The 10,878-nt window shown below is 34.2% G+C and overlaps 3 protein-coding genes across 3 annotated transcripts; 2 read left to right on the top strand and 1 right to left on the bottom strand.

The window, feature by feature from the left end:
• The first annotated feature begins 743 nt into the window (after positions 1 to 743).
• On the top strand, positions 744 to 1,782 carry LOC147563731 (major latex protein 146-like). The gene is made up of 2 exons (XM_086640164.1): positions 744 to 999; positions 1,378 to 1,782. Exons 1-2 carry the CDS (start codon positions 816 to 818, stop codon positions 1,653 to 1,655), a joined length of 462 nt encoding a protein of 153 aa, XP_086496290.1. The 5' UTR covers positions 744 to 815; the 3' UTR covers positions 1,656 to 1,782.
• Positions 1,783 to 2,079: 297 nt separating this feature from the next.
• On the top strand, positions 2,080 to 3,087 carry LOC147563730 (major latex protein 146-like). The gene is made up of 2 exons (XM_086640156.1): positions 2,080 to 2,336; positions 2,436 to 3,087. Exons 1-2 carry the CDS (start codon positions 2,153 to 2,155, stop codon positions 2,855 to 2,857), a joined length of 606 nt encoding a protein of 201 aa, XP_086496282.1. The 5' UTR covers positions 2,080 to 2,152; the 3' UTR covers positions 2,858 to 3,087.
• A 198-nt stretch (positions 3,088 to 3,285) lies between these two features.
• PSY (PHYTOENE SYNTHASE) lies at positions 3,286 to 7,632 on the bottom strand. The gene is made up of 6 exons (XM_086640150.1): positions 6,272 to 7,632; positions 6,147 to 6,197; positions 4,624 to 4,796; positions 4,216 to 4,451; positions 3,719 to 3,911; positions 3,286 to 3,612 (listed from the first exon to the last, which is right to left on the bottom strand). The coding sequence occupies exons 1-6, from the start codon at positions 6,729 to 6,731 to the stop codon at positions 3,436 to 3,438; spliced, it is 1,290 nt and encodes a 429-aa protein (XP_086496276.1). The 5' UTR covers positions 6,732 to 7,632; the 3' UTR covers positions 3,286 to 3,435.
• Between the last annotated feature and the right edge of the window lie 3,246 nt (positions 7,633 to 10,878).

Below are 10,878 nucleotides of genomic sequence, written 5' to 3'. Positions count from 1 at the left end.
ATCTCTCGGTTTCACCCGAGATCATCATCAATCATCCTCGGTTATAACCGAGAGCTCCATCCTTCTCTCTCGGTTATACCCGAGTATCCATATCATCACTCTCGGCTTCACCCGAGAGTTGTCACCTATCCTCTCGGTTATAGCCGAGACCAACATCCATTCTCCCTCTCTCTCGGTTATCAACCGAGACGATCATCTTCTTCATCTCCACTCAGTTATACTCGAGTGTGTTCATCATTCAAAGGTTTAACCTTTTCACAAGTATCAGCTTACTTTAAGTGGTTTTTTTTTTTTTGAAAGCAACACTGTATGTTAGATGCCATTATCTGGGTTGTACTTAATTGACATATGACAGGTTAGGTTGATTTTTTCCATGTGGTTAGGATGCCCCAGAGCCCACGCCCTTTTAATGAGATCCTAGCTTTCGTGCTTCCCTATTTTTGGAATCTATATCTTCATCTTTATCAATGATAAATTATCTTTGGCTATATTATTGTCCATTGATTAACTGGAATAATGAAATTTACCTATTTCCTCTTTCAATTTCATGACTTCTTTACAATTGATTGGTAGCCATATGACTTCATTCACAAACAATTTGGAGATGGGCAATGTCATTAAAAAAAAAAGTTGGGGTGTCCTCTTTCCATAAATAGATCATACAAAAAGTTGGTCGGACCATTACTTAACGTGTTATAGTGAGTGGTTCCCCTAAATTTTTCTATATAAATTGGTTCATCACTCTTTCGATCATACAACAAGTGACAATATAATTGTTTTGTGCATTTTCAAGAGAGAATTTAGAAGAAACAAAGATGGTTGAGAAACTTGAGTTAGAAAACGAGGTTAAATGCTCAGCTGACAAACTTTACAATATGTGGAAGAATGATGTCCATGAAATCCCAAAACATATTCCTCATATCTTCAAGAGCGTCGAAATTCTTGAAGGCGAACATGGAACTGATCTTGTCCCTATCAAGATTTGGCATTATGAAATTGGTATGATGTCTATAGAGTTTGAATTTGCATCCTCGTCTTTTTTATCATTTTTTTCTGGTTTTAGCATGATGTTCTAGGGAAATGATCTTGTATGGCTTGCCATAGGTTTTTCTGCTGAGGATCTCTTTGTCATTTAGAATCGTTTTTTATATAAAAGTAATATGATTAAATACTTGAAACAAATTGACAAAGATTAGAGAGGACCTAAGTACGCGGGAGCCTAGATCTAGAAACTTCCTTTCCCATGTTGTCAAATTTCATGGGAAAACGAACATCTCATGTAAGTATCATTTGTTCATGTGAGATTATTCTCGGCGTTTTCTTTTTTTTCCTTCTTTTAGTATATCTAATACTTTGATCTTCTTCAAATGGACGTAGATGGTAGGAACTTAGATGTGACAGAGAGGACAACAATGGACGACGAAAAGAGAAGTATAACTCACACCATTTTAGGTGGAGAGCTTTATGAACTCTACAAGAATTTTGTATCCAAAATTACTATTACACCACAAGAAGTTGATGGACATGTCGATGGAAGCTTGGTGAAATGGGAATTGACGTACGAGAAGATGAATGAAAACATCCCTCCTCCCACTAACTATTTAATCCTAGCTGAAAAGATCACGAAAGATCTCGCTACTGCAATTCACGTGTAAAGAATATATTATGCGTGCAAAGAAATTGCATATAATGGTTATTGGTAATATTAAGCTTAAGGTTCGTAGATAATAAACGTGGTTGATGTATGACACTACGAATGTTATTTAATCGTGTCTATGAAAAGAATGTGTGTATCACTATTTACCATTTATCAAATAATGTTATTTTTTTTGTTGCGAATTTTTCTTCTAGAACTACATATTCTCAAAAATAAAATATGTATATATATATATAAAGAAAAACATCATCATATCAATAGTGAGCCCTATTATGAACAAAAGAGACGATTACATTAGATAATAAGAGGCTAACAAATGGTCATAAGGTTTCAAATGGATTAGTTGTTGTGAAAGCTTCTTCCCTACCACTATCACAAAATATATGTGGAATAGGTCACACCATCAATATATGTTCACTTTTTTCCTATATAAACTCGATTTGTCACCATTCTTCTCATCATAAAACCAATATCTAAACCATTTGAAGAATCAAGATGATAGGGAAACTTGAAAATGAAATCAAGATTGAGTGCTTAGCTGACGACCTCTATAAGATGTGGAAGGTTGATTATCATAAAATACCACATCTTATTCCTAATAGTTACAAAAGCGTCGACCTTCTTGAAGGCGGTAATGAAACTCGTGAAGCTCCTGTCAAGTTATGGCGTTATGTATACGGTAATATCATATAACCAACCAATCAATGCCTCTATAAATAACTTTTCTCTAATACATTTTTTTTAATGTTTTTGCTAAATTATGAGATGAATAATGCAGAGGGTAAAACTATTTACGTGAAGGAGAAGACAACATGTGACGATGAGAAAAGATCGGTGAATCACGTTGTCATGGAAGGGGTACTTTTTGACCATTTCAAAAGTTTCGAGGCGAAAGTTATTATTACTCCAATAGAAGTTGATGGTCATGTTAAGGGGAGTATGGTGAAATGGGAGTTAGAATATGAGAAGAAAAATGAAGATGTCTGTGACCCAACAGGTTATTTAACCTTCTTTGAGCAGGCAACCAGAGATCTTGATTGTCAAATGCTCCTTACAAAAGATGCCTCTTTTGAGCAGCTCGCCAAAGATCTTGATTGTCCAATGCTCCTTGATTGTCAGATGCTCCTCAAAGAAGATGCCTCCTTTGAGCAGCTGGCTAAAGATCTTGATTGTCAAGTGCTCCTCAAAGAAGATGCCTAAACTATATATGTTGTGTGTGTGTTTGTGTCTACTGTCTAGGGGGTGGGCTGGGTGTGTATAAAGCCATGCAGCTATCTTGTTGAGGTGTTTGTGTGAAGCCACCTTAGTTGTTTCATATCATTAGTGTGTATCCAAAAAATGTGTTGGGATGTTGTTTTTCTAATAAAGGGTACATTGTGTGTTAAGCTTGTCGTCATCCAACTCAGACTCAATGAAAGTGAATTTACGTATTTGGTTATAACGTGTGGCCCTAAGATCTGATAGTATATTAAGTTTGCCGTCGTACAACTTAAAAGAAATGGTTTTTTGTTATGTTGAGAAGAGATAGAAGTGTGTCTTTCGATCTCCATGTTCTTCTTATTCATTTGTTCACCAAGATCCACAATTATGCAGGGCTTATATGTCACCTTAGGTAACAATTTCATTCATATGGGTAGTGTAATTCACCATTCATCAATAAATCATGAATACTAGTAGGTTTCTAATATACAAATCTAGTCATCATTTGTCCTTGTGTTCTCTCTGTTCTTTGTACAGAACCCCCACATTATTAACTAACTCTTTGATAGTATAGGTCTTCATGTTTTTACAAGGGGAGACGATCTAGAAACACCGACGATAGATCTTGCATAAGCGACAGGCAATGCTACTATCTTTTTCACTTTGCTAACATATGCTCTCTTAGTGAAGTTATTGTAGTCGTTAGCTTCAATCTCGTCCAGTATTTGGCGATACAGTAACAAAGATGCCCACACCTGTATAGGATACCAAACCAAACAAAATTAAGGATCGAGCCATTTATTGATTTGTGTAACCAAAAAATACGTTTAAAATGAGCTTTAGAAACTACTTAGTTCTTACCGGCCATCTACTCGCTGAGCTGAGTTGTGTTACTCCTTTCTCTGCTTCGTCGAAGAACATCCGTGCTCTTTGTATCTGTTTTTTCATGAAACTCCTCCACTTATCAGTTACCTTGCCTGCGAATATGTCTTCGTCGGAAAGCCCTGCCTGTGCTAGCTCATCCTGTGGTAGATAAACTCTTCCTCTTCTTGCACTGAATCAAAAAAGTCGATAAGAAGCAAATAAACAGACGATAAATTTCAGTTTCTAACCATTTGATCTTTCATATAAAAATCATTTTCGATTTAAAACTCATTATGTCTAGGTAAAACTCATATCTGCAGTGAAACAAGGTAAATGTGGGTTTCGTTTGTCAAATCCAAATCTGTCGAATACAATAATTGAGAGTAAATTTTGCCGATTTTCTTAACAAATCAAAGATAAGTGGAGGTATTTTGAGCCTCTTGAGTCAGATGAGAATACAATAATTGAGTAAATTTTTTTAGTTTAGTACTTACTCTTCTCCGACATCTCTAAGAATATTTGTGAGTTGATTTGCAATTCCTAACGCCAAAGCAGCACTATAGATACTCTCCGTCGTTGCTTGAGATTCTGGTTCAATTCCCATTACAGGAACACTCATTAATCCAACAGTTCCTGCTACATAATAACAGTACAGATAGAGTTCATCAAAGTTCTTGTATCTTGATTTCCTCAGATCCATTCTCATTCCTTCAATCATGTCTCTGAATGGCTGTAAAATTACAGATTCAGAGTGTTAATGGAAAGTTAACCCTAGTAAAAAAGAAGCATTAAAGAAATTTACTTAAAGAAAGAGAAATCATTTAAAAGGTTTACACCACGAGCAAATTGGAAGAGAAACTGGATATATGTATAATAAGCTAACTTCGAAAATGAAGGAATACCTGTATGTCGACTGGGAATCTGGCAACTGTATCAGATAAAGCTGCATCAAGCATATCATATGCACGACCCTCGAAAACATCCTCGAGTCTTGATTCCCACCTGTCCAAAGCTCTGGGTGTTATATGTGAAGCATTAGGCCCATCGACGAGCTCATCCGTCCTCCTGCACCACACTGCGCAAATAAGAAGCTCGTGAGATCAGAGTTCAAAATATCGTTTTAAACAGGGGCTGAACCAGGAATTTGTATCTAATGGCCCGATTTATAGAGGCTACTCTAATGATAGATCTACCTGAGCTAAATAAAATAAGCCCAAAAATGAAAACGACTCTTTGGCCTTGTAAAGTGAATTTAGTAAACTAGACTGTGATAGACTACTAGCAGTTTGGGCGTTCCGCCTCTGGTTTTGAGTGATCGTTCCAGTTGAAAATACCAAGATCTTGTGTAACATTCCGAAACACTATACGAACAGAATTGATGCATAAAGAGAAAAATAATGTGGTTTTGTTCCACTGGCAACTGAAGAAGAAGTATGGCAATCAAACTTTTGAACAATGCAGAATGAAACCCTTGACACTTTTGAATGCATTTGGACACAACTACACAATCTTACACTTATATTTTGTCAACCTTTTATCTTTTGTTATTTGATATGATTCATCAGCGAGTTACAAATCAACCTAAAGTCCTAAAAAATTGAATTTCTAGGTAGGATATGTCATTGACAAGCACTTCTAATCGCGCCGCATTCATATAGAAGTTTTAGCTCTCTCTCATATCAATAATTAGATATAGAGGAATAATATTTAAGACATACAGACGCACCCTGATGGCTCCATAAGGTTAAATATGAATATATTGATGCCTAAACATAAAAAACGGTAAAACAACGAGATACGGTATCAAAAGAATATTTGTTTATGTTACGGCGTAAAAGTTTTAAATGGGTTTTAGCTCATCAGACCATGTGAAAGGAGGCAAAGATTTTATCAAATTTTAGTGGAAATTAAGTTAGATAGCAGGACAACATTCTTTACTATTATTTTCTTTGATGACTGAAACAAAACGTCGGCAACATTAACTATTAAATACCATATCAAGCAATTGTGTTTGCTGAGTTTGAAAATTTTAAGATAGGGGTCCCCCCCACCTTAGTCACTAACATGTTTCAAAGCCTAATTTAATGGGAAGCATGTGTCGAAAGAATAAAATAGTGAGAGAATCAATTTAAATTAAGCTAATATAATGTTTAAACTAAGCATTTGGCTTTTGAGATACTATTAAGTAGGGCAAAACCAATCTTTTGTATTATTTTAGAGAGTGAGCCCTGAAATAAGAAATGGGTTTTCATGTCATATGGTTTTATCGAGGTTACGTGATTAAGATGATCGATTTTGGAACTAGAATAATGTTAAATACGCACTTAAGCCTAGATAACTTAACATTCAGAATTTCAGATAAGTCATTAAACATCTCAAATTCACGTATGATTAAGCAAACTATAGAAAGGACTTGTGAACTCACCATAGATGGCCCAAATCGCTTTTCGCCTCTCAGGAGTCATGAGCAATGTGCCTGAAAAAACCATTGAAAGCATAAGAATATTGAAGTCTAGTACGTAAAAAACGAATTGATGAATGAAGACTAACCCAAGTAAAATGTCTTGGCATATTCAGCACAAACTTCTCTACATCTGTCATAAGCTTCGTTCAATAAACTAAGAGTCCCGGGAACTATGATATCTGGTTTCAGGTCAATATCCCTGTTTGACCTCAGTTGTTCCTTGACTAAAGCTGCTTGTTTAAGCACAACATCGTAGACCCTTTGTTCAGAAGAAACAGCGATTTCTCCGGTCGGACTTGCTATCAAACTAGATACAACCGAGATATTTCGAGCATTATTTGACGTTCCCAAGCAAGAATATTTCATATCTGAATTGAAAGATAAAGAACTTAATCTCGGTTTTTTCTTCCCTTTAACTCTTCCATCAAAACTTGAACTTGGAGCTCGAAGGAAGCTTGAGTTATCAGGTAATCCATAAGAAAGGAAATTTGAGATCTCTATGTTGTAAGGAGTAACAATCCATAACATAGAAGAAGAAGACATCATCAATCTTTAAAATGCTCTTTTCAACTCTTGTTATAGTGATTTCTAAACTCTCATTAGCCACTCAAAGATTATAAGAACTCGAAATCAAATTCAGAGATACTACCCAAAGTCAGAGATTTTCCTAAGAAACCACAAAAACCCTTTAGAAAGAACAAATTTTAATCACAACCCAACTTCAAAAAGGAGCTCAAGTATCAAACCATCCCACAAATAACTCCTCTAAAAGAAACCTTTTGAAGGTTTTCACTAACAATTAATCAAACCCCACAAAAACCCTTGAATGAAAGATGAATTAAACAACAACCCAAGTTCAGGAATTGATAACAAAACTCAATAATAAAATCAAGGTTTCCAATTACAGACCTTCAGTAAAGCTTTGAAAACCAAAACCCAACTGACAGTCTTTTCTTTCTCACAGGCTTTATATCAAACAGATGAGGAGGATTATGAATGAAGTACAAAATTTCCAAGTTACTTGAGAATTGAAGCACAGTCTCTCAATTTTATTCTATCTTTGTTTTTTACCTTCACCCTCCCCACTTGGTGAGAGTCTTTCTCATTTGTCTAACTGTAATAAAAAAGAAAGTTTGTAATCTAATGGGAAGATGAAGGAGGTTCAAAGAAATCTATGAAAAGTGACACCTGGAAATCTTAGTCCAATCAAATGAAAGATAGGGTTATCAACTTCTTATGTGGAACTCTCAATTTGGTGAAAAGTGTTATTGTAAACGTGGCTCAATCTCAATTCAATGGTCGGCTGTGAGATTGGATCAAAAAGGTATTTTAGAATTTGGAATGAGGGTCTAACTTTTTCTTTTTTCTTTTGTTTGATTTTATTTTTCGATTTTTATTGCAAAAATTCTAAAATGCACATGCTTTTATGATGTACATCTTCTTAGTTATCGATGTATAAGTGTTTGAGCGACAATAATATGTTGATTTTGTAGAAGCTTACTTCGAGATTGAAACTGAGATCAGATCCAATGATGATTATGATTCCACCTAAGTTAGTCCTTCCAGTTTTTTATTGCATAATTATTGTCCATAATTAACCTAACTAAAATCCACTTTTATATTATGGAGATGAAGTCTATCAAACACATTTTTATTTCCGTTCAAATTGAAGAGTTTCGAAAGAATGGGCTCACTTCTATTGTGGGGTTGTAATTTATTTTCACATCCCTAAAAACTCAAAAAATGACCAAAGGTGGTGAGGTTTGTAAGTAATTCTATAGGGAGTATCCGTTTGTCTTCTTCACGAAACAACTTGTGTGAAATTTGTGGATACAAACACATTTCCATATAAACACATTTGTTGCCTATCAAACACCACCCGCAAAGGTTGATGCAATGTAAAGTTTCTCAATATACCGAATCACCCCAAAATAAGTCCCATTTGGCCTTATTTTTCAGCCCATCGCCCTAGCATGACCTGTTTATGAATGGATCATCTTTCTCAAAAAAAAGATTACTATGTCAATCAGACACGCCGCTTGAATCATTCTCCAACCCTAATAGGTGTGCGATGTGACAAGCAATGTACATTGATGAATAAGTAAAATTGTGTTGTACAAATCTGTGATTTTTCCGTGCAGATATTATTTTCATACCAATTTAACTATTGCATGTGCATGACTAAGATGGAATAATAAATACCGATCATATACAAGGTATGATCGAGCAAACTAACCCCACAAAATACTAGGAGAAGTAGACAAAAAGTAGATTAAATTAAAGTGAGTTGGATGAATACCTCAAAGGGCAAAGGGAATGCAGTGGTGGGGTTGGAGATGTAGCTGTTTTTTAGGTACCATACAACATTTAAAGAACATGAGCAAGTGTCAATGCTAAGTACCAGCATTCATTAGAGGGAGCGTCATGCTTGTGTACTCCACATTTATTCCACTATTTTCTATCACTGTCGTTTTCGACTTGGAAACTTGAGATCTAATGAATTCCGCCTAAATTTCGGTGGACTGGCTACGCACGATGGTCAAGGTTTTCTCAAGGAAAAGATGTATATATCATTCACTAAGCGAGATGTACTTAAAATATTGTGACGTTCTATGACATGGAGAATTAAAAACATTAAAATTTGGTACGAAAAAAAAAGCACTAACATATGATTGAAAAGTGACACTTCATTGTGTAACTCTTTTTTTTTTTATGAAAGGCATTGTGTAACTTACATATGAGGGAAAAATAACACTACCCTAGCCTGTGTAGAAACTAATTTTTACTTCATAAGCTATTAAGGGTGTGGCTGAAAGTTGGGGCATCTAGTTCTTCATTTTGGTTGGATCCTTTATACAATCATATCTAGAGAGATATCAAGTTCCTAGTTTAACTCCGTCAATGCGTGAGAAAGGATGGATATTGGACTAGTTTCAGTATTTTGGTCGTTTTTCAGTCTTTCAGAATATTCATTACACTTTGGGTAGAAATTCACCGAAAGTTGGATAAAAGGAACAAATTGTTTGATTTTTATTTTCATCATAGAAGACCAAAGTTTTTTTGCTTTCTTTGAAAAAAACACATTTGAGTTTGAAGGATGACTCGTCCCCTTGTTTGACACGTAGTCCACAATTTCTTAAACAATGTCACCAACCTTTCTAATTGCTTAGGTGTATCACACTTTTGTAATTGTAGACTTATCATGCACTTTCTTTTTAATTATTATGTAATAGTTGAATGTCAGGTTGACTTCTAGTTAAAGTGCAATCTACACTGACAAAACATATCTTTTATTACTTTTTTTCATTGTGATAACAATTAGAATTTTTGGGTTTATAGTCCAAAAAACGGACTCTAATAAGACATTTAGTCCTCTCTAATCCTATAAAGGGTTTCAAAACCAAAAAAATAATACAAATAGATATCTAGTCCATTTGGTGTCATCTAGAGAGAAAACACAAATCTCTAGAATACCAAATAATTTATAATACCTAAACTAACCTTCCATATATATAAGATCTAATTTAAGCTCAAAACAACCAATATTTGTTTCCTTTTTTTATCTCCCTGTTTCTCTCTTCAATTACCGGCTCTAAAGGAAGAAAGAAATTGTTATCTTCCTTAAATTTGTAATCGAAACCTTCTCGTCCTATCTTTCTCTCTCTCTACATCTTCATCTTCTAAAACTATCCTCCACTAAAACAGAAAACTTTGTAACCGAAATCTTCTCGTCCTATCTTTCTCTCTCTCTACATCTTCATCTTCTGAAACTATTCTCCATTAAAACAGAAAACTGAGTTTCTAAGTTCAGGTAAAACTCAAATCAAATTTTTATGTTTTCTGATTATGTTTCGATTGAAAATCTTCCATTAACTTTTTCATTATCATTAGAGCTATTCAAAATCATTATCTTAATTGTTAATCAAGTAAACAATTTTCTTATTTGATGATTCTGTTTCAGATCAAGAAAGTTATTATTGTCTTTCTCTCTCTAAAGTTTGTATTAATGATCACGATCTTGATGAGATTAATACTTCATTTCTAAATCTTACAAATCGAGTTTACTTATTGTTTGCAATCAATCGTCATATCAGTTATCAATAGATTTGGAGTTTATGCAAAGTATGATATTCAAATTTTCTTCAGATCTGATTTTTTTTCTGTACAGATTGATGAAACGTGATTCTTTCGCACGGTTACTCATAACAGAATTAACATTATATATACTTTAGAATAAATTACCATAATGTAACGTAAATTATATAAACTTTTCCCTACGATGTTTATCAAATTGAGAACATGATATATGTTCTGGTTCTGCAAATTTTTCACGAATAACATTAACATTATATTATTTTGTGTAAATCATACGTAATTTATGGAACATTATGTATGATTTAATATCAAAACAGTTCTCGTTTTATTATTAGAACATCTTTGATTTACATATGTAAATCCTGTGTACTTTTCTGTAAAGTACATGTAATTTATTCAAATGTTCATATAATTTACTGCAAATAATATGCTTGTATATATAATTTATTTGAATTAATCTATCTCACTTTGTTATCACAGATGGAGTTCCAGGCATAATCATCAAATCAAAATAAGGAAATCAAACTGAAATCAGATGGTTGGGATAAGATATTTACAGAACCAGGACAGTTATTTCCTGGGGGTGCAAAAGCTTTTT

The sequence above is a fragment of the Eschscholzia californica genome, unplaced genomic scaffold (genome assembly GCF_041429995.1).
Source record: "Eschscholzia californica isolate CP2 unplaced genomic scaffold, dmEscCali1.0.p SCAF_1, whole genome shotgun sequence".
Classification (NCBI taxonomy): Eukaryota; Viridiplantae; Streptophyta; class Magnoliopsida; order Ranunculales; family Papaveraceae; genus Eschscholzia; species Eschscholzia californica.
The sequence above is the reverse complement of the archived record's forward strand: the minus strand, read 5'-3'. Positions and strand labels throughout refer to the sequence as shown.